This window comes from Bos indicus, chromosome X (genome assembly GCF_029378745.1).
Source record: "Bos indicus isolate NIAB-ARS_2022 breed Sahiwal x Tharparkar chromosome X, NIAB-ARS_B.indTharparkar_mat_pri_1.0, whole genome shotgun sequence".
Taxonomy (NCBI): domain Eukaryota; kingdom Metazoa; phylum Chordata; class Mammalia; order Artiodactyla; family Bovidae; genus Bos; species Bos indicus.
In genome coordinates this window covers 69,885,108-69,911,682 of record NC_091789.1, presented here as the reverse complement: position 1 = coordinate 69,911,682, position 26,575 = coordinate 69,885,108, and the positions used below count along the sequence as shown (strand labels likewise).

The window sequence follows — 26,575 nt, the reverse complement described above, 5'->3', positions numbered from 1 at the left end:
TACAAACAATAAATGCTGGAAAGGATGTAGAGAAAAGCAAACCCTCCTATACTGTTGGTGGGAATGTAAACTGATACAGCCATTATGGAGAACTGTATGAAGACTGCTTAAAAAACCAGGAATAAATCTACCATATGACCCAGCAACTTCACTACTGGGCATATACCCTGAGAAAATCATAACTGAAAAAACCCATGTACCCCAATATTCACATGTGCTTAGTCACTCAGTCATGTCTGACTCTTGCGACCCCATAGAATATAGCCAGCCAGGCTCCTCTGTCCATAGGATTCTCCAGACAAGAATACTGGAGTGGGTTGCCATTTTTTTCTCCAGGGGATCTTCCCAACCCAGGGACTGAACCCAGGTCTCCTGCATTGCAGTCAGACTCTACCAACTGAGCTACATGGGAAGCTGAATATTCATAACAGCAATGTTTACAACAGCCAAGACATGGGAGCAACCTACATGTTCATCAACAGATGAATGGATAAAAAAGATGTGGTATATATACACCATGGAATATTACTCAGCCATTAAAAAGGGATTTGAGTCAGTTCTAGTGATGTGGATGATCCTAGAGCCTGTTATACAGAGTGAAGTCAGTCAGAGAGAAACAAATATAGTAGATTAATACATATATATGGAATCCAGAAAAATGACACTGATGAACCTATTTATAGGGAAGGAATGGAGACAGAGATGTAGAGAATGGACTTGTGGACATAGTGGGGGAGGGAAAGAGTGGGACGAATGGAGAGAGTAGCATCTACATATATACACTGTCGAGTGTAAGATGGATAGCTGGTGAGAATTTGCAGTGTAGCACAGGGAGCCCAGTCTGGTGCTCTGTGATGATCTGGAGGGATGGGATGGGGAGAGGGGTAGGAGGCTAGAGAGGGAGGGGAATGTATGGCTGATTTGTGTTGTGGTATGGCAGAAACAAATACAACATTGTAAAAATTTTTTTTAATATATTTAAATTTTAAAAATAGGGGCAGGGCTGAGGTAGAAGATACAGACATACATAAGAGTATATAACCACCTCCAAGAACTGAATGGCTAAAGGAGGCAGCACATGACAGGAGAGTTGCCAAATAAGAAAGGGGATGGGGAATCCTGAGGCCCTCTCTATTCTAGGCCTTTACTAACACAGGTACACTGAGGCCTGGGAAAGGCACTTAGAAACAGAAGTCATGACTGCTGATCTTTCGTACAGTATGTTGAACGGTAGGCAGAATAGAAAATGTTAGCACTGTAATACTTAAACCCCTTTCCACAAAATGAAAGCTAGAATTAGTGGTGGTGCTCTTACTTGGCTCAGTCTCTCTACTGAAATCTACCATCAGGGCCTAGAGGCAATGAGGCTGGGTGATAAACTCATAGGATTTTCCCTCCTTTAAGCTGGCCTGAAGTCTTCATGTTATTATGTGCCCCTGAAGTAAGGCTGTGTATTGTCACCCTGCTTATTTAACTTATACGCAGAGTACATCATGAGAAATGCTGGGCTGGAGGAAGCACAAGCTGGAATCAAGATTGTGGGGAGAAATATCAATAACCTCAGATATGCATATGACACTACACTTATGGCAGAAAGTGAAGAAGAACTAAAGAACCTCTTGATGAAAGTGAAAGAGGAGAGTGAAAAAGTTGGCTTAAAGCTCAACATTCAGAAAACGAAGGTCATGGCATCTGGTCCCATCATTTCATGGCAAATAGATGGGGAAACTGGAAACAGTAGCTGACTTTATTTTTTGGGGCTCCAAAATCACTGCAGATGGTGAAATTTCATTGCAGCCATGAAATTAAAAGATGCTTACTCTTTGGAAGGAAAGTTATGACCAACCTAGATAGCAAATTCAAAAGCAGAGACATTACTTTGTCAACAAAGGTCCGTCTAGTCAAGGCTATGGTTTTTCCAGTGGTCATGTATGGATGTGAGAGTTGGAGTATAAAGAAAGCTGAGTGCCAAAGAATTGATGCTTTTGAACTGTGGTGTTGGAGAAGACTCTTGAGAGTCCCTTGGACTGCAAGGAGATACAACCAGTCCATCCTAAAGGAAATCAGTCCTCGGTTATCTTTGGAAGGGCTGATGTTGAAGCTGAAACTCCAATACTTTGGCTACCTGATGTGAAAAACTGACTCAATTCAAAAGACCCTGATTCTGGGAAAGATTGAGGGCAGGAGGAGAAGGGGACAACAGAGGATGAGATGGTTGGATGGCATCACCGACTCAATGGACATGAGTTTGGGTAGACTCCGGGAGTTGGTGATGGACAGGGAGGCCTGGCATGCTGCAGTTCATGGGGTCGCAAAGAGTCAGACACAACTGAGCGACTAAACTGAACTGAACTGAAATATTTAACTAAACAGTTACCTTGATGTCAGCACTAAAATTGTTGATTTTCTGCCAGCCTGAGTTTTCCAAATGAAAGTTTGCCCATCTAAGCAGAAGCTCTTCTGGAGATAATTTCATAAGCTCCTCCAAAGTTTCACCATCTCGAAGTAAAGCAGCCAAGGCTATAAAGGTGAAAAAGAAAAACCCAACCAATATATTACATGGTAACAGTCATTACATGTTTATTGAGTCTTTTGACACTCCGTTAAGTAAGTAACAGAGGTACAAAAAGTACTGTGACCTAGTTCCTAGTTTTCAGGTACTCACAGTCTAATAATAAAGATAAAAGTATATAATTAGTTATAAGATGATACTGATAGAAACACTTAATTACGAGAATACACAACATTACATATTTTAACATCTTGATTATTCTTCATATTCCAAATGCCAAGTAAGTTCTAGCTTTTAAGTTGAACATTGTCACATTATGTCATATATTTACATAAATTGTTCTTAAATAATATTAAAATCAAAGGCTTGGGGGAGTATGTTTAAAACTTTGGAGCCTTTTGATTAAAAGAGTAATCAAACCCTATGGTATTTATATTTAAGCATAACTAACTCTTGAAGTGTTAAACCTGTTTTTTAAAATTAATTTATTTATTTTAATTGGAGGCTAATTACTTTACAATATTGTAGTGGTTTTTGCCATACCTGTTTTTAAAGAAAAAGAATTCAACTTTACATTTTCTATAGCACCTAACATGTAAAGGCTCTTCAACAATTTTTTATTGTTGAATTGAATGTGCAGAAGCAGCCAAGGGTTTTTGGGTAAATATCCCCAGAGGTAAGAGGTAGAAGCTTGAGCATCTGCACAGAGAACTATCTAAATTTAGGCACTGTTTCCATGGAGAAGTTGTATAGTCCTTATGCAATAATTACCTCCCATAAGATAAAAGGAGATTTATACTGAACAAGAAGACTAAACCTGCCTGACTTCCAAAGAGGTCTAAGTAATATCTCTAATAGGCAAGTTTCATCATTCATAGACTTCACTTCACACCATGTCACTCTGGCACTGAGGGATTTAAGTTAGGGCAGAGGTAACATTGTCACTTGTACAGAAACCTCCACATGTTCTCCATCTCCAAGTCAAAAGGCTGGAAAGGATTAAACAGCCTGACCTCTCTGCACCTGAGACCTTGTCAGAGATAAATCATTTGACTTATTATATGAGCCAATGTAGTTTAATTTTGTTGTCTTCCTTTCCTTGTTCACTGGACTTCAACTCTAACAAGATAAATACTTGTCTGAAGAGACCAGCAGATAGAAAATTTTTATTTGTTCAAATACAGGCCACTTTGAGTGGACTGAAAATTGTAAGTGTCATAAAGTCTTGGATGCAGAATAGGACTGTTGACAGGTATTGTGAGACCCAGAAATACTGAGAACTCCCAATATATATTCTTCCCCCAAAGTAACTGAAGATTGATATGGTGATTTCTGGAAGAAAATGTGAATATTTGGAGTGATGCTTAATATTTTAAACTTCAAAAGGAGAGGACAATGTAGCACTTCCTAGGACCTTAGGACAATTGTATCACATATGCTTATACATTCTACAAGTCTATGATGTGATATCAAAACCTATGCTATAAAAATGGTGCTTCTGCTAATTCAGGAAATATGAGACCATCAAGGGCAGGTTAGAATATTTTTGAAGAGCCATAAATGTATAATATAATAGAAAAGGTATTAAAATTAAAGGAGATGGTGTGCCTGAGGGTGGTAATGGGGTGGGGACTATGTGAGTAGAGCAGAAAAGAACTTTGCACAAATTCCTTAAACTCTCTAGGTTTTCGTGTCTTTATTGTGAAATGAATTCTAAAGAGCCAGACAAATGTTAATTACTACTAAAGAAGAAAGTTGTGATTAGGCTGTTTTCCTGAATAACACTATAACATTACCTTCTGTTAATTCTAGTTATCATCTAATCACCGCAATTAGGTGAAAGTATGACAGTCTGCATGACTAGAAAAAAATAACCAATAAACAATTTTCAAGATCATGACTGTGTTTCATTACCTTCATTCCTGCTTAATTCGATGTCAGCAAACAAACCGATCTTAATGATCTGCCACAGCAGTCCCAAAACCAGGTGAGGTTTCCCAGCCCTCAAATCCTCTGCACCAATGTTCACAACATGACATCCAATGGCTGAAGCCGAGTTCAGTGCCAAGTTCAAGTTTTCCTGCAAGACAGCCAATTTATAATACTTGCTTCTTGACATTTCTGGTTTTTTAGTCTTTTTTTCCCTTCACTGAAATGAAATTATGTATTAAGTTTACCCATACATTATCCACAGAAAGCAATATCCAAGCTTTGGTGTTAAAAGCATAGCTAAAACAAATCTGGCCTCTTTTTTATAGTCTTTTTCAGATTTCCAAGGCAAGTTAACGGCATTTTTAGTTAGTCCCTATTGAAAGATACTGACCCTAAAGGAAAAGGCTGAGTTACTAGAGTAAGTATATCCATGTGGGTTATGTGTTGAATTTCTTAAAATGCCTAAATGAGAGGTCTACTGAATACACATGAGAGTTCTACAAGTTCTGAATGTCCTCATCCCAAGAGATGGTCTTGCATGAGGAAATACTGCTATATAACACCCTAATACTAGATGGAAAATAAAAGCTTTCTATTCTTTAAACATGCTAATTAACTAAGAGCTTAAACATGCTTGCTTATTTCTATATGTTTGAATGCAAAATGTAATGAAAAGAATATAGGGCTTTGCAGTTAGACCTGGATTTGAACTTTAGTTCCAGCATTATTAACCTTGGTACACCTCTGAAATCTTTCTGCATCTCAGCTTCTATGAAATCTGGAAAATAATCCTCAACTCAGAGCTGTTGTAAGAATTAAATGAGAAGATGCAAAATGCAGAGCCTTCAGTCTATAAAACAGGTCCTCAAATAGTAGTTTCATGGAAGGAGAGAAGAGTGCATACCTGAATGATGAATGGTGTGAGTTTCTTCTTGTTGATTGCTCTCTCATCAATTGTATCAGGAACTGAAAGGTTGATCATTTTACTGAAACAGAAATTTTAAAATATTGACTTATTTTTTAAATAATCCATGAATATTCACAAATATTTTAAGGCTTATTATAACACGTATCTCATGTAATCTGAAAAAAAAGCAATGTATGACTTCAGTCAGGTTGATCAAAAAAAAAAAACATATATATAAAAATGCAAATAAAGGAAAGACCAAAGTGTTTATAGTAGTTGAATATTTCTGAGTTGGGGATTATGGCATATTTTCTTATTTAATGTTTTGTACTTTTCACATTCTTTTACAAGAATGAATTACTTGGATATTAAAAACTTTGTTAAGTGTTAAAAACAGATAACATCCCACATTGAAGATGAATCTCTCTGTTAGATTATATAATGTATAATTAAAATGATTTCATCTACAAAGTGAAAATTAGTTGAGCATGAGATTCTTTCATTCACCAAATATTTATTGAGTAACTAGATGATGCACAGGTACTATATTTGGTGCTAGAAATACAGTGATAATATTGATAAAAAGAAAAGTTGTATTAATTGGGGCAGGATCTGACTTAGAACAACCTCATTTGGTAAAATTTGGAATTAGACTCTAACATTTTAGATGTTTATACTACTGTCCTAAAACAAGTTATTTTTAGAGAAAACCATGCTTATTTCCATGCAAAATTTAAATATTAAATAAATAGTATCATATGAGTCTATTAAAATATTGGAAATTATTTCTTTACAGCCTATAAGTGGCAAGTAAAAGCATATCTCACATTTTTAGAAATCATCTTTTTAAACAACCAAAATGATCGTATTGGAAAAAAAATGAATTTTATATATTGTACACTGTCATCAGAAATATACCCACTGCACTGTTCTAAGTGTTCCAACATGTATTTACTTAATGCTCACAACAACTTTCTGAGCAAGCACAATAATATGGGGATCATAATGGATGGATCCTGAAATGCAAAGCAGTCAAATACCTTTTTTTTAAAAATAATTCTTCCCTGCTATGGTTTATTACTAGAGAAAGAAATGGCAACCCACTCCAGTATTCTTGCCTGGAGAATTTCAAGGACAGAGGAACCTGGTAGGCTACAATCCATGGGGTCAAAGAGTCAGATGCAAATGAACACACGCACACATGGTTTATTACAGGATATTAAATATGGTTCCCTATGATATACAGTAGGACTTTGTTTATTTTATATATAGTGTATGTCTATGCTTTTGAACTGTGGTGTTGGAGAAGACTCTTGAGAGTCCCTTGGACTACAAGGAGATCCAACCAGTCCATTCTGAAGGAGATCAGCCCTGGGATTTCTTTGGAAGGAAGGATGCTAAAGCTGAAGCTCCAGTACTTTGGCCACCTCATGTGAAGAGTTGACTCATTGGAAAAGACTCTGATGCTGGGAGGGATTGGGGGCAAGAGGAGAAGGGGACGACAGAGGATGAGATGGCTGGATGGCAACACTGACTCGATGGACGTGAGTCTGAGTGAACTCCAGGAGTTGGTGATGGACAGGGAGGCCTGGCGTGCTGTGATTCATGGGGTCACAAAGAGTCAGACACAACTGAGCAACTGATCTGATCTGATCTGATATACATTATAAAACACTAAGTGTTTTACATATAGTGTATAGTGTACTTTATATATATTGTGTGTCTGCTAATGCAAAACTCCTAATTTACCATCCCCCTTTTCCCCTTTGGTAACCATAAGCTTGTTTTCTATGTCCTTGAGTCTGCTAGTTTTATGAATAAGTTCATTTTTTTAAATTTCCCATATAAATGATATCATGTAGTACTTGACTTTCTCTGACTTCACTTAGTATGATAATCTCTAGGTCCGTTCATGTTGCTGTAAATGGCATAATTCCATTCTTTTTATGACTGAGTAGTGTTCCATTCATCTTCTTTATCCATTCCCCGTCAACTGACATTTAGGTCATTTCTGTGTCTTGGCTATTGTAAAACAGTGCTGCTATGAACACTGGAGTGCATGTATCTCTTTTAGTTTTCTCCAGACATATGCCCGAGAGTGGGATTGCTGAATCATATGGTAACTCTATTTGTAGTTTTTTAAGGAACCTCCATACTTTTGGCTATAGCAGCTGCAGCAATTTACATTCCCTCCAATAGTGTAGGAGAGTTCAAAGGGGTCAGTGTCTTGATTACAGTTATACAGATACTGAGAGGCAGAGCCTGAAAAGGAACCAGGCAGACTGATTGTAGAGCATGCTGTTAACCACTGTGCTCTACTACTTCAAAAGAGAGGTAAATCTACTGACAAGCTGTTGATAATCTTTTACCTTTTTGGCTGAGACACTGTTGGGTCTAGGGCAGCAGCAGTGACAAACATATTTTTCAGAAATAAGTAATTGGACATTGAAAAGTGGCAAGTGGCCTGTTTTTCTCTTTTGGAATTTATGGTACTTGAGAATAAAGAGATACTGACATAAAAGGCTTAACAAAGTTGAAATGCTTAGCTTGCTCCATGATGAGAAGAAACTGGAAGCTGAAAGCTCCTCTAGGAAGATGTGTCCAGTCTGAATGACTGAGTTTTATATTCACCTTTGGTGGCACTTTCACAGACAGACCTGAAGATGAAATGGACAGAACCTAGACAGCTTTCAATTCTAGTTTTTCCCCAAGAAGAATCCGTCAGGCATCCAGAAATGACTGTATCAATTACATGGAAGACTACTCTTGGAAATCTTACCAAAGCACAATTCCATCACCAACAGCTTTGAACAGGTCATCGGTATTTGGGTTCATTGGTATGACGTGCCGGCAATCTGGATCATTTTCCAAAGCTTTGTTTATCCAGTTAACAAAAGCATATTTTTCTTCCTCTAAAATTATGTGGAATAAGAAGACATTAGTTTATACTCTAGGTTAAATATTTGACTCTAAAGCCTGAAATAGGTGTTCATGAGCACGGCAGTTAGTGTGTCATAATCCTGTGTTATCCTCTTTGGAAACCCAAACAATTGAATGCAACACAATAGCTCTTAGGAGCTATAAAATTAACAAAGAAATAGAGCAAGGTTAACTGATATTTACAGAAATTACAAAATTCTTGGAAGTTAGTTACAAAATTCTTTAAAAATTCTATTTGTATTACCACAGGTGGTGCTAGTGATAAAGAACCCACCTGCTGATGCAGGAGACAAAAGAGACGTGGGTTCCATCCCTGGGTCAGGAAGATCCCCTGGAGGAGGGCGTGACAACCCACCCCAGTATTCTTGCCTGGAGAATCCCATGGCCAGGGGAGCTACAGTCTATATGGTCATAAAAGAGTCGAACAAGACTAAAGCAACAGCACACACTGCTATAATAAAGCCTATTATTGTATCATGTGTTGTATCATATCAGTATTGTGCACATATTGTATCATGGCTCTTAAAAGCTAACAAAGCTATATAATAAATACCTGTAATGCTTTTATGGCAAGTATTAGCCACAGTCCAAATACAGATCACAACAACTTCAACTGTATTCTTACCTAGGAGGCAGGGTTTTTCTAGAGCCTCTCCTTGACATTATAGCAGGCACCCTATGTAGTTCACTGTGTTAACCATTACCTGAGTAAGAATGCTGCGTTCCTTCACTGGACAGCTCTGAAGTTCCTCCCAGAGCACAAATCCCTTCTTTCCTGTTGATGGCTTTGCGGAAGGTTTTGGCTATATCACTGCTTTTTACCTCTTGGAAAATCTATTAATGAAAACATGTTGCTGATTCACAATTTTCAATCTGGCACAACTATAAGCATATTGATCTTCTTTTATATGCTGGTAACCTACATTCCCCCCCACAGGTGATGAGTGTTAAAAGATAAAGCAAACTAAGCTTGAGTTTTTAAAATGCTAAACAAGTACTTCAATACTGCTACCAAAAATTAAGCACCAGAAATCAACTGTACACACTTGTCAAAAACATTAAATGTCACATGCATTGAAATCTGCTTTAAGCCAAAAACTAGCGTAGTTCAAAGGCATAGGTAAATCTATAAATTTTCTAGAACAAGGAAGACTCTGTTCTTTTCCTGCAAATAAAAGACTGAAGGATTTCCCCTTTCTTTAAGCACGATATACAGTGCAAAGAAATATGGAAATTTTATAGCTCAACCAAAAAAAAAATATTTCTTATCCTAGGGTAGCTTGGTAACAGCTAGAACAGAATAATAAGGGGGAAAATATGCTTAGTTGGCAGCAGGAGATGAATAAACCCAGAAAAGAGGCTTTTCAGTGATTTTCTCTTCACAATAAGGCACAAAACCAGGATGGAACAAAGCAAATTTCACACCCTACTCTAACCCATTGACTGAATGACTGGACATTCCAAAGGTCTGCTTATGTAAGTCTGAAATACTGGAACTTACCTAACCTCCAATGTGTTCCTGAGCTATCAATGTGCATGGCTAAATTAGCCACCATCAGAAAAACAAGAGCAAGATGTAGTATTTTGATAAAAACTCCTTTAAAAGTTGTTTGGAACATAACAGGTTTATTGAAGGAAACTTAGAACCCTAATGGAAAAGTCACTGAGCAAATAGAAGATAACCCAAAGCCCTTTAGCATTATTGACAAGTACATACTCATACACACACCTCAGGAGGGGCAGCCTATATGTGAAGGTCACAGAACAGAGTCGTGGTATTTAGCAGTTCAGGCTGTGTCTGTGACAGCAGGCATGAGCAGGCATGAAATGCAGCCCACACTCCCCTAAGCAGGCCTGGGGTCTTGTGCAAGACTGTGGCAGGCAGAAACACCAGTGCCTTTTCACATTTAGTCTTTCCAGGAGGATACCTTTTTGTAATTAATTGACCAAGAGAGAGTGACTTTTGTAACCAGTAGGAAAGTTGCTATAACCCTGTCACAAAGTCATCTTTTCCTGTTACCATCCTTAAATCCTGGCCTTCCTTGGACTTATAAACCCAATTTTATTTAGGAAAATGGTAGGCACGAAGTTTTACAAAATCAAGCTTATTCACTTTCTATAGCTGTGATTTTGTGCTATGCCTGTAATTTCAGAGGTTGACTTTTAGAATGGGTGTGTGTGTTTGTGTGTGTGCACGCCTCCATCTATTATGTATAATATATAGACACACACATACTGACTACCAATGAAATCACTCTTCCTTCTCTCTGGCCATTATACTGACTCCTATTAAATATCAATAGTGTGGAGCTGACTCATGTACTCTGGGGAATTTTCAAATTATTAAAATCATTTTTACTCACACTCTGATTTCAACTGGAATTTCATTTATTTCACTTTACCATCCAAGCCAAGGTTATACAACAAAATGGTTGCTTGGGAATGTAGCAGTTTTCATTGTGATACATTTTGTTCAAACAAGTCCCTCTTTGGTAACTATCCATCTGCTCAGTGAAAAAGCAATATTCACTATCCCACCTCATTCTGAACTCTACTTCATTTAGTAGAACAGTGTCTAGTAAATTAAAATCCAAAATCTAAGTCTTTTCCTCAAGACTGAGATACTATAAATCACTGTAATGACAAAAAAAAAGCTCCCAATGTGAATGCCTTGGAGTTACTGCCTCAGAATGACATATGAAAAGTTATTTTTCTTATCACAATTATTTCTGTCTTAAGGATCACTACCTTCTAAAATTAGGTTGCTTCCATGATCACAACTTCAGCTGAAAAAATCCAAATTTGCATACATCATGCAAAAGAGGAGTAGTACAAATAATAATCATTTAAAAAAAGAATCTCTACAATATTCTAATGCAATTACATAGCTCTACTTAAACCCTTGATGCTTGGGAATGACATGTTGAATGCAAAGATGCAATTAAATTAGTTACATTTTCAATTGTCTTACAAAATTTACATGACCTTTCTTTTCTAAATATCTTTAAATAAATTCTTCAAGCCAAGTGCAAATTTGCAGTTTCATGGTATTTTCATCTGTTCTTTATATTTTAAACAAATGTTAAAAGATAGGAGATGACTGAAGATTTACGTATTTATTCAATAGATTCACCACGTGAGAATGAACACTTTATTTTCTACTTTAGTAAAGAAAACTCTCCAGTGGATGATAAGGCAAATTTGAGTATAAGCCTTGGCTTAACAAGAATCTCTGAAATCAGAGGAAACACCAGGCCAGCTACAGTGCTGGAGAGTTGTCAATGAATCTATTCAAAGCTGCCTGTTGTGATACTAATGAGCTCACTGTTTCATGCTGTTTTTCCTCCAGGAGGAGGGACTTGCTTTATCATGTATGAACAAGCTCCTGGTGTACACTGCTCTCTCTGGTTCTATACATCTTTTCCAGTCTCTTTTATGAAACATGTATGTCCTGTATTCCTTTTAAAAGTGTCATCACCTTCCTAGATGAACGCTAGTGGCTAAACCAAAGCAATGCAGAGACATAGGAGTTTAAGAAAGAAAGATTTCAGAAAGAATTGCAAAAAAATATGACTGGCTTCCAGTGTTTGAGGTTTGTTTCCAATATACTAGGTTTGAATTTTTACTATTTGGAAATCTGTTATAGGCCTAAACTTAGTAATAATAGGAAGAGAACACTGCCTGTTTAATAAATAGAAATAACTACCAACAACTAACACTTCTATAGTATTTGCTATATACCAGGTACAGTTCTAAGCACTTTGCTTATATGAATTTACTTATCTCTATGATATACCGGTCTTCTGATAGATGTAGGAAAATACCTTACTACAATCTAAGAAGTATAAAAATCTAGTAACTTAGTTTTAAAATACTCAAGAGAAACAAGATCAGTTAATATATATTTAATTTTAATGTGTGACGTTTACATATAATTTGGGGACTCTTTTCTGCTATATATATATATATATATATCCTTCTCCAATATTAATACAGACATTTTGTTGGTAGCCTGGTTTGCAATTAATACCTTTTAAGCAGCAATCAAATAAAAACCAAAAATCTAACATGCAAGAACATGCTTATTTCTATTTCCTTATGTTAATCCCTGACAGGAATAATGCGCTTCTTTTAGGGGAAGCACACTGACTGAAATGGCCCACCCTGTCCAGGCACCATAATAACCATTTGCATGAGTTGTTTTATGATAGGAGATCCTGGTAAGGAACAGGGAACTAATAAGCCACCACCAACTGGAAGAGTTCAGAAAAGGTCAAAAGGAGACACCACATGTCCGACCACCTCCCAGAATCCTTCTCTCTGGCATCCATCTTGGCTGAAAAAGGTGTGTACCACCAGGAGGGACTCTGAGTCAGAATGACTGGCTAAAGACAACCTGGAAACTAATCCCATCACCATAATACCCGAGACTTCAGGCCACTGGCAGAGCTGCCTCCTGGGTTCCCTTACCCTACTGCTCTCCACCCGGGGTGCCCTTTCCCAGTAAAATATCTTGCTTTGTCAGCACATGTCAGCACACTCCTCAGACAATTCATTTCTAAGTATTAGACAAGAGCCCAGTTTCGGGCCCTAGAAGGGATCCCCCTTCCTGCAACACTTCCTTTTTCTCAGATAACTAGGATCTACCATATTTTGTCTAATGATTTGTAAGAGGTTTCATTGATGACAAGTCAGATGGGAGTGAACAGATGTCTGCTTGGTTAATCATACACCCATCTTTCTTTCAGTACAGTCATGGTGGTATCATTCTGAAACTTCAGGTGAGTTATTTTACTGTCTTCCTTACCAGTTTTTTGAACAAAGAGGGGTAACTGACAAAGCCACTAGTTCCCTGTGTAATGCTGGGCAAGTCACTTCCTTTTTGAGAAACCCAGGCTTTTTTTTTTTTTTTTTTTTTTTGAGAAATGAAGGAGTATAAACATATTGATTTCTTCCAATTCTAAAATATATATATTTTAACCAACAAGGTTCTCATTATTTTTAAAAAAGTCCCGGTGATGCCAAAATTATGAAGCTTATTATTCACTTTTAAAGAAAATACTAGGTTAGTCACAGCCACAAACAGCTGTGTGGAATCAGCAACATTTCAAAATATACAAAATTAAATATTTCCCTAAGATGATTTTTCTCAAAGACAGTTTCATAACCGTCTCCTTAAAAATACTGGCACACTGCACATCTTGATTATTTAAGTCTGTTCTTCATAGTAGATTAAAAAATGCTGAGCAGCAAACTATATCAAAAGTAAGCAATCGTAGTTCACCACCACTCTAAGCTGCTTTAAATTCACAATTAAACATGCAGTTACAAGAGGGGCAAATCAGAGGACATGCAAGTGCTCACATTGCAAGTCAATTGCAACTTACTATTGAACACAGGATTTAAAACAAAAGGCTTTGGCAATAACTGGAGGCAAAAAATGGTGGGGAGGAAATCAGTATTGCAAAAGAAGATAGCAAGAACTATAATAGCATTATAATTCTGATCCTTGCCCATTTTAAAACAGTAATGCTCCCTTCCTCCCTGCCCTCCCCCCAGGCAAATGCTATCTATCAGAAGAGCAGACATCATTACTTAGTCAATTTGCTTCTGGAACGCTCCAAGTGTTCTAAAGGGGCTAATTCTAATAGGAGAAAACATATCAGAATTTCACTTGCTATATTGAGCTGTGGTTACTGATGGGAGTATATGTTATCATTTCAGGTGTCTTGGGGCAAAAACAAACCTTAGAAAAGATAGGAGTGCTAGGAAGTTTGTGATAATATTAGGCACTAATTACTATCTGTAATACACATAAAGAATGCCAAATAAGATCTAGTCAAACTGAGTCTTAAATGAATAATAAAATGATGAAATCTTAAGAGTGTTCTTAATTGAGGAAACAGCTCTTCTTTAATATCTATCTCAAATACTTTGTCAATGAATATGGATGGAAAATGTCCTATGTCCAGAAAAATTTTGACCCCACTAGCTAGCAGCTAAAAGCATTAAATTTCAATAATGAGTACCACACACACACTCGCTAAGCACTGAGTATGGAACACTAGGTGCTTGGGTATAGAATTAAGAAATCAGCCCCTAACCTTGAAGAGTATTTGATGATACTAGAGAAGAAAACAAGAATTTTAACTGCCTCTTCCAATGGGTTAAAAAGATATGTTTCTAACTTTTAATCATCAAAATCATCATCCTAGGGAAAATAGTACAGTTAACTACTACTGCCACAAGTTTAGCAAACATGTTTTTAATCAGAAAGTTGAACTCAGGAAGCTTCCAAGACTGTGAGTCAGGGTGTATCATTAACATTTGGGACCACGCTGTTCACCTATAGAAAAGAGCACTTCAAGGATGTGATTTCACACCTTGAAAAATGTCCTTTAATGATGCCCCCACAAGGAGACTGTTCACCTTACACAGCAAGCACAGTGTTATATCTTTGATTCTGTCAGTGTTTTTTCTCAGTTCTTTTGTTAAGATATTCTAATAGCTAAAAGAATGAACTAAATGCAGTGGGTGAGATGAGAGAAATTTTATTAGTTATAACAATACTACTATGATATATTTAGGAACTTAATAGGACTTATTACTAAAAGACCCCACAAGACAAAGAAGCAATCATTACTTCTAATAAATAGTAGGTTTTCACATACTTACATAAACAAATTCGTCAAAACTTATCTTCCCATCTTTATTCCTGTCACCATCCAGCATGAGTTTTTGAATAATTTCTCTCACTTTATATCCAGGTAATGGCATATTAGCTTCCTTGAAAAGCTCATGAAGTTCATAGTCACAAATGAATCCATTGCTGTTGAGGTCTTTTTGATAAGGGAGAACAAGCAAAAAAGTAAATAAGTTAACCTATAGAATATTTTTCTTCATTTTAGACTCAGTTCTTAAAGCTTAAAGTTTATAAGCTCGCCTAAATACAGTATTATCCTTTCTTATTGTTTGCTACCTAAAGAGGTCTGAAAGGGAAATGCAAATTTTAACTGAAAGGGCATGGCTTACATCATGTTTCTTGTATTTTGAACTGTATAAGTAGCTTAGCTTAAAAATAGCATCCCCAATATTAGGAAAGCACAGTTGTCTAATAAAATTATCATTAAATCATAAAGCTGACAGGACTTCAGAATAGATTATACACCAATAAAACACTGCCATGCTATAAAACAATTCTTACTGTAGCTATTTAGGAGTTTTATGCCCCTTATTCTCCCCTTTGTCAAAGATAACAGTTTGTGATTAATGCTAATTATATTACATAGAACACCTGAAATATGCTATCCTCTTGAGTGCCAATTTTTCAAGAGTTAATGTAAATAAATGTTAATCCAAAACAAATACAGAGTTCATAAAAATAAATGCAGTCGTAAGTAATGCAAATGTTTAAATGAAGTCTACAAATAATTTTAAAATTTTTATGCTTTCATAATTTTAACAGAGTGTATCTAAGTGCTGATAATGCTTATTCTGAAACAATTAAAAATGAAAAATAAAACTGATCAATGACTAAAAGTTAATTTATTGGAAAAGAGGGCTAATGTCCTGAGGTGTAATCTTTTAGTAGACAGTTGGACTTTCACCAGCTATTTCATATACTTAAATGTTCAGAAATGCTTTTTATTCCTTAGGTCCTCCACTGATTTTCATATATAAATTTAATTATAATAGAGGGAAACAATCTGAATAGAGAAATGATTCAAGATGATGCCAACACCATTCAAGAATATATACTATGAAGTTAATCTATTTGATATATTACTTAAAAACTGTACCAAAACAAAAAATAAAACAAAATTGCACCAGATACCATTCCTAAGATTGGAGATACTGCAACCAATGAAACAAAGTCTTGCTAGACAAAAGCTCACCTTCTCATGACAATAAGCAAGTAACATATAGCATAAGTGCTATGAAGAAAAATAAAGAGCGGTAAGGGATTAGAATGGGGGCTATTTTGCCCTTCAGGGAACATTCAGTGCACAAAGGCCAGGAATGCTACTAAAAATCGTCCAGTGCATATGACCCCCACTCCCACTCCCATCCTGCAACACAGAATTGTACAGCTCAACATTTCAGTAACGCTGAAGTTGAAGAACTCTGGGTTATAGTGACAGGTGGGGATATGGGTGATGGTGGGAGTGCTATTTAGATAGAATCATCATGGATGGCCACTTTGATGCGGTAATATTTGAATAAAGACTTACCTGAGGTAAGAAAGTGAATCATGTGGCTATTTGTGGGGGACAGATTTTAGGTAGAGGAAAGAACAAGTACAGACTGTGATGTGAAAGTGTGTCTGATGTGTTTTGAGGACAGCAAAGATCCAGTATGACTTGAGCAGAGTAAGCAAAGGAGAAAATGAGAGATGAGGTCAGGGAACTGCTCATGTAAGCTCTTATAGACCATGGTACACACACTGGATTTTCTTCTAAGTGTGACTGAAGCAAAATTGATATTAGCCAATGTGGGCCAATTATTACAATATTAAATCCCCTGTATGAAACCATTTCCCAAATAAACTGAAAGCTGATGAAATTGTTATGTTTAGTTTTAATGAAGTATATGATTCTAGAGTCAAATATTCTTAAGCATAGATTACCATATTTTAAATCTATCAATTAAAATATTCATACTTTTAAAGCATCATCACCAAAGTACCCAACACTTCTGAAAATCACTAATAGTTCCTTCAAGGTAAAGTACTTGATTCCCCTTAGGGCACATCTTCACTGTTTTTGCTTTGAACATATAAAAGGCCATACATCAAACACTTTATTAGTAAGTGTTTATATGCAGAAATCAATCCGAAAATGACATCTGCATTTGCTAAAAAGAACAAAGTAATCCACATGGCACTGAGGTAGGATTTTAGCAACTTCTGATGAATGAAATTCTTGGATTTAAATACACCTTTCCCCATGCACATACCAATCTGTTTCTCCCATTTTCTTTAAAAAGCGAAAAGACAACTCAGTTCTAGGGAGTGTGACAAAGCGAAAGATACACAGCATACACAATAAGAGGGAGTAATGTGACACAGGCTCTAACTACATTTAATTCGCCTAAGTCATCTCTCCAGATCATAGTTTTCTCATCTGTAAAAGGGGGGCTTCATTTGATCTTAGAGAAGACCCCCTTTTAGCTCTAAAAAACTGGAGATAAAAAACCATCATACATATGAAAAACAAATATAGAGTAATAACATTCTGATCATTATTAAACCTCAGTATCCAACCAGCATATTCCTTCATTTTATTATATCTATAGAGAAGGAGATGGCGTATTCCTTTTGACTATCAAAACTTGTCCACACAACCAATTTCTGATAGAAAGATATTTTAAAACATACTCTATTTTCCTCTGACTTCTGAAATTGTGTTACTTACTCCACCTTGGACCTAGTGTGTTGTTCTTTTTGTATTCTCAGTGATATAATAGAAGTGGAAGGCAGAGATGTTTATTATTTTATTTATTATGCTGGAGAACTATAATGAATTCAAAGCTACATGAAACTCACAAAGGCACTGAGTCTAGTCTGTCTGGCAGTTTCTTTGCTTCAGGTAGAAGAGAAGTGCAGGCAATGGGGGAACTACCACTTGTGTGCACCCTCGCTGAAATAACCTCTCTTGAGCATTAATTAGAAGCTCACTGATGTGATTAAAAGATGCCAGGAAATAGCCACCCTAAAATATAACTAGCATAAAATAACCACATGTGGAAATACCATTTTGAAGTAAGAGAAGTAATAACAGATGCTTTCAGCAATGGACAGAAATGTTTTAAAGGGGGTCTGGAGGAATATGAATTTGTCATTACCTGACAATCTTATGATATTGTAAAAATCTCCTGACAAAGATTCTCCTAAATCTTTCTCCAACCCCAGTATGTAGCACAGTACCTTGCACAAAATAAGCAAAGGGAAAAAATTATTTTTGTAGAACAAGAGATCCTGAAGTATTTTTAAATTAATTTTTATTGGAGTATATTTGATTTACAATGTTGTTGGTTTCTGCTCTACAGCAAAGTGAATCAGTTATACATATACATACACCTTCTCTTTTTTAGATTCTATTCCCATGTAAGTCATTACAGAATATTGAGCATTCTCTGTGCTATACAGTAGGTTCTTATTAGGATCCTCAAGTATTAAACCAGGAAAATAATGCTCTAATCTAATGAGCATTTTAAAAACATAAATAAGCAAACAACAATGAGCAAAAAATGAAGAAATAGCACTGATAGACTGAATGGCACTCCATCAGGAAACCCTGAGGACAGAAATATCCCTTAAATAACATTCAATCTCATTCCCTTTGTTCTAATTCTGTCCCCACCCAGCAGCCTTCAGATCTGTAATTTGGTTTTCTAAGTGAACACACCCACCAAGGAGTATCCAAGTAGACTACCAGTGATGGCTGTCAGGTCAGGACCTCTCTCTCATTCTAAATGTAGAAACCTGCTTTGACTTTATTAAGAAAAACTGTGCACTTGCATAGCATGAATCAATCTCCAGAGCAAATCAAGTACCTACTCTGTGGCAGGCACAGGGCTCGACACCAAAGATACAGAATTAACCAGACAGAATGTCTGGTTCTTACTTGAAACTGTGGCTTCAAAATCCTTATAAAATCTGGAGTTACTTGAAATCTCTCTCCTGTATCTTTCCTGGTATGGGAAAAGAATAGTTGACCATATGTCATCTTCTTCTACATATTTGTAAAGTTTTACCTTTTACCTACTCTGTTTCTCCATATTTTAAAAGCAGGGCAAGCTTGTACTACCTCCTGAGATCAAAGGCATTTTAGTGTTAGTACTAGTAAATTACTGCAAAACTTTCTGTCTCTAAATCATACCTTTTGAAGAAAACAATTTTAATTTCAATAAGAAGGCAGAGGGAGCCTTAAAAGGCAGCTTGCGATTAATTTTAGAAAATCTCCCAGCTGCTAAAGTACTTGAAAGACAAAATAGGGTGCAATTACTTTAAAAGAGTTTTAGGCTAATTTTATTCCCAATCTCCAGCCAAAACACACACAAAAAACAATTTTAACAACTGGAAATCACAACCTCCTGGCATGATGGTAGTCCTTTATTTTCTCATTAAAGCTGTCAATATTCTGGAGGCCCTTTCTGGCTCATTTGCCCCTTCTTCATTAACTACCCATTGGCATGGGGTGGAACAAGTTTTGCATTTCGAAAACTCTTCTGTTCCAGCATGGTATTTTTGACCACCTGATAACATAGACATTATCATACAGCCTATATTATCTAGAGCATTTTCAATGTTTCTGCAAGCATGGGTCTCAACTTTTTGGTTCACAAAATATGGTGAGTGTAGGTAGACACTGACGGGCTGGGGAGAGGAGGGAAGAAGAAACTCCACCTACCTACTGAACAAAGTTTCCACATAGAGTCCAGAGCTAAATTTCAAGAGATGAATTAAGTGTTCTATTTTTAAAGAAAAATTGCTATACTCGAAAACACACACACACACACACACACACACACAAAGATGCTCCCAAGGGTGTAACAGAGAGGCCTCTGTCTTTTACACTGGCTGCTGAATTCATCAGAAAGGAATCAAATGTTTTTAACAACAGATTCTGTCTGTCTGTCTGTCTATGATGACACGTGTAGATTCATATCTGCACTTAAAAAAAAAAAACAACCACAAAACCTTACAATGCTCTTAACAAGTATTATTTTAGATGTCAGTTAACTCTCCCCAAACCCTCCCCCCAAATAACCTTAAAGTAAAGAAATTTATTATACAGCCATGTTCCTGCAGAAGTTTGAATCACACCAAGAATGCATATCCTTAAAAGGAAATGTTTTCCCTCCCCTTGCATCCTGTTATTTAAGCTATTTTAAGTACTTGTCTGGAGAAAGCTGAGCCAGAATTCAAGTGGTTTTGATTTTAGCTGCTGTTTTACACTGCCCATGTCCAGGTGGAATGTGGTGCAATCTATCACTTCAAATGCATCTTTTGGGGTGCTACTTTGTCTTATAAATCTGACAGTGAGAAAAACTGGGATTTCCCTTGATTCTTAGGGGGGTGTGTGTGTGTGTTGCTTTATCCAGCCTTGATTCTGTCTAAATGTAGTGTCTTTCCTTATAAACAGGTCACATGTGTCTGTCCTCATCTGCAATACATATGCAACTTCTTTACTAACCCACTGTGGACAGTGCTCATTAGGACTTAAAGAAGAAAAACAATCAAGTGCAGATGCACATCCTTTACAAAATGCTGTGTTTAAAAGTTCCATTTAGTTTAACTGATAAACTCCACAAATTTTTTGCACTAAAAAATGACAAAAAGAATCTATGTATCTAGCAAAAATGGATTTACACACACACACACACACACAATCCTGACCGCCTGTGAAAGCACACAAAATATTAATTTAAGACTCAGCCAAGAAATCTGTGCAGAAGAATTTAGATTATATTCCATCCTCAGATCTAAGCAATAAAGTTGAGCTTTCATTAGCCATTAAAACTTTAGAAAAGGGAGATGCTAAACATCTCCAGATGCTTAGATAAACATGGGTTTTGCCTTTCACAACTTATACCTTTTGAGGTAGCTCATTCCAGAAAATACATAAAAGATGCAGTTTAATGAATCCCAGCTAACAGTAGAATAGAGGTTGCTACCAAAGAGTTCATCCTAATACTGGATCCCCAAAGGTGGAGGTCAAGTACAGCTGAAGGCTGGACAAGATTAGAGGGCTGGAGACCAGGCAATCAAAAATGTTGTCTATCAACTGTTTCCCAACTCAAAATAGGCCATGATTTCCCACCTGCTACCACTGGGAACACTTTTAACACGTTTCAGTGGGAACACTTAAAATATACACACACACACACAAGAACACACACACACATATGTATGCTCCTGCTCTTGCCCAACACACCTATAATCTGTGCACCTATCTTCTACACAGTCAAAACATGGCTTTCAGACTATCCTGAGAACTTAATTTCCAATATTCCATCGATAATTAACCAGACGGCACAGTGAAAGAGCACTGGTCTGTTTATTTATTTATTTATTTGGTTGGGCTGTAGTTTTTATTTTTTCAATATAAATATATTTATTTTAATGGGAGGCTAATTACTTTACATCATTGTAGTGGTTTTGCCATACATTGACATGGAGCCGCCACGGGTGTACGTGTGTTCCCCATCCTGAACACCCCTCCCACCTCCCTCCCCATCTCATCCCTCTGGGTCATCCCAGTGCACCAGCCCCGAGCACCTTGTCTCATTCATCGAAATGACTGGTGATCTATTTCAATGCCATTTTCCCAAATCATCCCACCCTCGTCCTCTCTACCAGAGTCCCAACGACTGTTCTATACATCTGTGTCTCTTAGATGTTACGCATATAGGGTTATCATTACCATCTTTCTAGATTCCATATACACATGTTAGTATACAGTATTGCTGTTTTTCTTTCTGGCTTACTTCACTCTGTATAATAGGCTCCAGTTTCATCCACCTCATTAGAACTGATTCAAATGTATTCTTTTAAATGGCTGAGTAATACTCCATTGTGTATATGTACCACAGCTTTTCTTATCCATTCGTCTGCTGATGGAAATCTAGGTTGCAGCCTGGTAGGCTGCAGTCCATGGGGTTGCACAGAGTCGGACACGACTGACGTGACTTAGCAGCAGCAGCAGCAGGTTGCTTCCATGTCCTGGCTATTATAAACAGTGCTGCGATGAACATCGGGGTACAGGTGTCTCTTTCAAGTCTGGTTTCCTCGGTGTGTATGCCCAGCAGTGGGATTGCTGGGTCATAAGGCAGTTCTATTTCCAGTTTTTTAAGGAATCTCCACACTGTTCTCCATAGTGGCTGTACTAGTTTGCATTCCCACCAACAGTGTAAGAGGGTTCCCTTTTCTCCACACCCTCTCCAGCATTTATTGCTTGTAGACTTTTAGATAGCAGCCATTCTAACTGGCGTGAAATGGTACCTCATTATGGTTTTGAGTGATGCTGAGAATCTTTTCATGTGTTCATTAGCCATCTGTATGTCTTCTTTGGAAAAAAGTCTCTTTAGGTCTTTGGCCCATTTTTTGATTGGGTCGTTAATTTTTATGGAATTGAGTAGCAAGAGTTGCTTGAATATTTTTCAGATTAATTCTTTGTCAGTTGCTTCGTTTGCTATTATTTTCTCCCATTCTGAAGGCTGCCTTTTCACCTTGCTTAGAGTTTCCTTTGTTGTGCAAAAGCTTTTAAGTTTAATTAGGCCCCATTTGTTTATTTTTGCCTTTATTTCCATTACTCAGGGAGGTGGGTCATAGAGGATCCTGCTGTTATTTATGTCAGAGAGTGTTTTGCCTATGTTTTCCTCTAGGAGTTTTATAGTTTCTGGTCTTACGTTTAGATCTTTAATCTATTTTGAGTTTATTTTTTGTATGGTGTTAGAAAGTGTTCTAGTTTCATTATTTTACAAGTGGTTGACCAGTTTTCCCAGCACCACTTGTTAAAGAGATTGTCTTTTCTCCATTGTATATTCTTGCCTGCTTTGTTGAAGATAAGGTGTCCATAGGTGAGTGGATTTATCTCTGGGCTTTTTATTTTGTTCCATTGATCTATATTTCTGTCTTTGTGCCAGTACCATACCATCTTGATGACTGTAGCTTTGTAGTAGAGCCTGAAGTCAGGCAGGTTGATTCCTCCAGTTCCATTCTTCTTTCTCAAGATTGGTTTGGCTATTTGAGATTTTTTGTATTTCCATACAAATTGTGAAATTATTTGTTCTAGTTCTGTGGAAAATACCGTTGGTAGCTTGATAGGGATTGCACTGAATCTATAGATTGCTTTAGGTAGTATACTCATTTTCACTATATTGATTCTTTCAATCCGTGAACATGGTATATTTCTCCATCTATTTGTGTCCTCTTTGATTTCTTTCATCAGTGTTTTATACTTTTCTATATATAAGTCTTTTGTTTCTTTACGTAGATATATTCCTGCTGCTGCTGCTGCTAAGTCGCTTCAGTCGTGTCCAACTCTGTGCAACCCCATGGAGTGCAGCCTACCAGGCTTCTCCGTCCATGGGATTCTCCAGGCAAGAACACTGGAGTGGGTTGCCATTTCCTTCTCCAATGCATGAAAGTGGAAAGTGAAAGTGAAGTCGCTGTCGTGTCTGACTCTTTGAGACCCCATGGACTGCAGCCTACCAGGCTCCTCCATCCATGGGATTTTCCAGGCAACAGTACTGGAGTGGGGTGCCATTGCCTTCTCCCAGTATTTTAGTATTTTTGTTGCAATCGTGAATGGAATTGTTTCCTTAATTTCTCTTTCTGTTTTCTCATTGTTAGTATATAGGAATGCAAAGGATTTCTGTGTGTTAATTTTATACCCTGCAACTGTACTATACTCATTGATTAGCTCTAGTAATTTTCTGGTGGAGTCTTTAGGGTTTTCTATGTAGAGGATCATGTCATCTGCAAACAGTGAAACTTTTACTTCTTCTTTTCCAATCTGGATTCCTTTTATTTCTTTTTCTGCTCTGATCACTGTGGCCAAAGCTTCCAAAACTATGTTGAATAATAGTGGTGAGAGTGGGCACCCTTGTCTTATTCCTGACTTTAGGGCAAATGCTTTCAATTTTTCACCATTGAGAATAGTGTTTGCTGTGGGTTTGTCATGTATAGCTTTTATTATGTTGAGGTATGTTCCTTCTATTCCTGCTTTCTGGAAGGTTTATATCATAAATGGATGTTGGATTTTGTCAAAGGCTTTCTGTGCATCTATTGAGATAATCATATGGTTTTTATCTGTCAATTTGTTAATGTGGTATTTTACATTGGTTGACTTGGGGATATTAAAGAATCCATGCACCCATGGGATAAAGCCCACTTGGTCATGATGTATGATCTTTTTAATATGTTGTTGGATTCTGATTGCTGGAAATTTTCTAAGGATTTTTGCATCTATGTTCATCAGTGATACTGGCCTATAGTTTTCTTTTTTTGTGGCATCTTTGTCTGCTTTTGGTATTAGGGTGATGGTGGCCTCATAGAATGAGTTTGGAAGTTTACCTCCCTCTGCAGTTTTCTAGAAGAGTTTGAATAGGATAGGTGTTCAGTTCAGTTCAGTTCAGTCACTCAGTCGTGTCCAACTCTTTGCGATCCCATGAATCACAGCACGCCAGGCCTCCCTGTCCATCACCAACTCCCAGAGTTCACTCAAACTCTTGTCCATTGAGTCGGTGATGCCATCCAGCCATCTCATCTTCTGTCATCCCCTTCTCCTCCTGCCCCCAATCCCTCCCAGTAACAGGGTCTTTTCCAATGAGTAAACTCTTTGCATGAGGTGCCCAAAGTATTGGAGTTTCAGCTTTAGCATCAATCCTTCCAATGAACACCTAGGACTGATCTCCTTTAGGATGGACTCGTTGGATCTCCTTGCACTCCAAGGGACTCTCAAGAGTCTTCTCCAACACCACAGTTCAAAAGCATCAATTCTTCGGTGCTCAGCTTTCTTCACAGTTCAACTCTCACATCCATACATGACCACTGGAAAAACCATAGCCTTGACTAGACGGACCTTTGTTGGCAAAGTAATGTCTCTGCTTTTCAATATGCTATCTAGGTTGGTCATAATTTTCCTTCCAAGCAGTAAGTGTCTTTTAATTTCATAGCTCTTCTCTAAATTTTTGGTAGAATTCAGCTGTGAAGCCATCTGGTACTGGGGTTTTGTTTGCTGGAAGATTTCTCATTACAGTTTCAATATCTGTGCTTGTGATGGGTCTGTTAAGATTTTCTGTTTCTTCCTGGCTTAGTTTTGGAAAGTTGTAGTTTTCTAAGAATTTGTCCATTTTTCAAGTTGTCCATTTTATTGGCAAATAGTTGCTGACAGTAGTCTCTTATGATTCTTTGTATTTCTGTGTTGTCTGTTGTGATTTCTCCATTTTCACTTCTAATTTTGTTGATATGATTCTTCTGTCTTTGTTTCTTTATGAGTCTGGCTAATGGTTTTTCAATTTTATTTATTTTCTCAAAGAACCAGGTTTTAGGTTTCTTGATTTTTGCTATTGTCTCTTTTGTTTCTTTTGCATTTACTTCTACCCTAATTTTTAAGATTTCTTTCCTTCTACTAACCCTCGGGTTCTTCATTTCTTCCTTCTAGTTGCTTTAGGTGTAGAGTTTGGTTATTTAGTTGACTTTTTTCTTGTTTCTTGAGGTAAGCCTGTATTGCTGTGAATCTTCCCCTTAGCACTGCTTTTACAGTGTTCCATAGGTTTGGGGTTATGTGTTTTCATTTTCATTCTTTTTATGCATATTTTTATTTCTTTTTTGATTTTTCTGTGATTTGTTGCTTATTAAGCAGCATGTTGTTCAGCCTCCATATGTTGGAATTTTTAATATTTTTTCTCGTGTAATTGAGATCTAATCTTACTGCATTGTGGTCAGAAAAGATGCTTGGAATGATTTCAATTTTTTTGAATTTGCCAAGGCTAGATTAATGGCCCAGAATGTGATCTATCCTGGAGAAGGTTCCATGTGCACTTGAGTAAAAGGTGAAATTCCTTGTTTTAGGGTGAAATCTCCTATAGATATCAATTAGGTCTAACTGGTCTATTGTATCATTTAAAGTTTGTGTTTCCTTGTTAATTTTCTGTTTAGTTGATCTATCCATAGGTGTGAGTGCAGTATTAAGGTCTCCCACTATTACTGTGTTATTGCTAAATTCCCCTTTCATACTTGTTAGCATTTGCCTTACATATTACGGTGCTCCTATGTTGGGTGCATTGAAGAAGGAAATGGCACCCCACTCCAGTGTTCTTGCCTGGAGAATCCCAGGGATAGGGGAGCCTGGTAGGCTGCTGTCTATTGGGTCACACAGAGTCGGACACGACTGAAGCGACGTAGCAGCAGCAGCAGCAGCAGCATGTTGGGTGCATATATATTTATAATTGTTATATCTTCTTCGTGGATTAGTCCTTTGATTATTATGTTGTGTCCTTCTTTGTCTCTTTTCACAGCCTTTGTTTTAAAAGTCTATTTTATCTGATATGAGTATTGCTACTCCTGCTTTCTTTTGGTCTCTTTGTGTGGAATATCTTTTTTCCAGCTGTTCACTTTTAGTCTATATGTGTTCCTTGTTTTGAAGTGGGTCTCTTGTAGACAACATATATAGGGGTCTTGGTTTTGTATCCATTCAGCCAGTCTTTGTCTTTTGTTTGGGGCATTCAACCCATTTACATTTAAGGCAATTATTGATAAGTATGATCCCATTGCC

The 26,575-nt window shown here is 37.1% G+C and overlaps 1 protein-coding gene across 3 annotated transcripts in view; it reads right to left on the bottom strand.

Moving 5' to 3' along the window:
• PLS3 (plastin 3) overlaps window positions 1-26,575 on the bottom strand; it is a 96,837-nt gene that overhangs the window by 15,912 nt on the left and 54,350 nt on the right. For all 3 annotated transcript variants that reach the window (XM_019955923.2, XM_019955924.2, XM_070784176.1), the window contains 6 exons: window positions 14,967-15,130; window positions 8,996-9,125; window positions 8,131-8,263; window positions 5,349-5,430; window positions 4,427-4,592; window positions 2,378-2,520 (listed from right to left, as the gene is read on the bottom strand). In XM_019955923.2, the coding sequence (XP_019811482.1) occupies window positions 2,378-2,520; window positions 4,427-4,592; window positions 5,349-5,430; window positions 8,131-8,263; window positions 8,996-9,125; window positions 14,967-15,130 (818 nt within the window). The remainder of the gene's footprint in view (window positions 1-2,377; window positions 2,521-4,426; window positions 4,593-5,348; window positions 5,431-8,130; window positions 8,264-8,995; window positions 9,126-14,966; window positions 15,131-26,575) is intronic.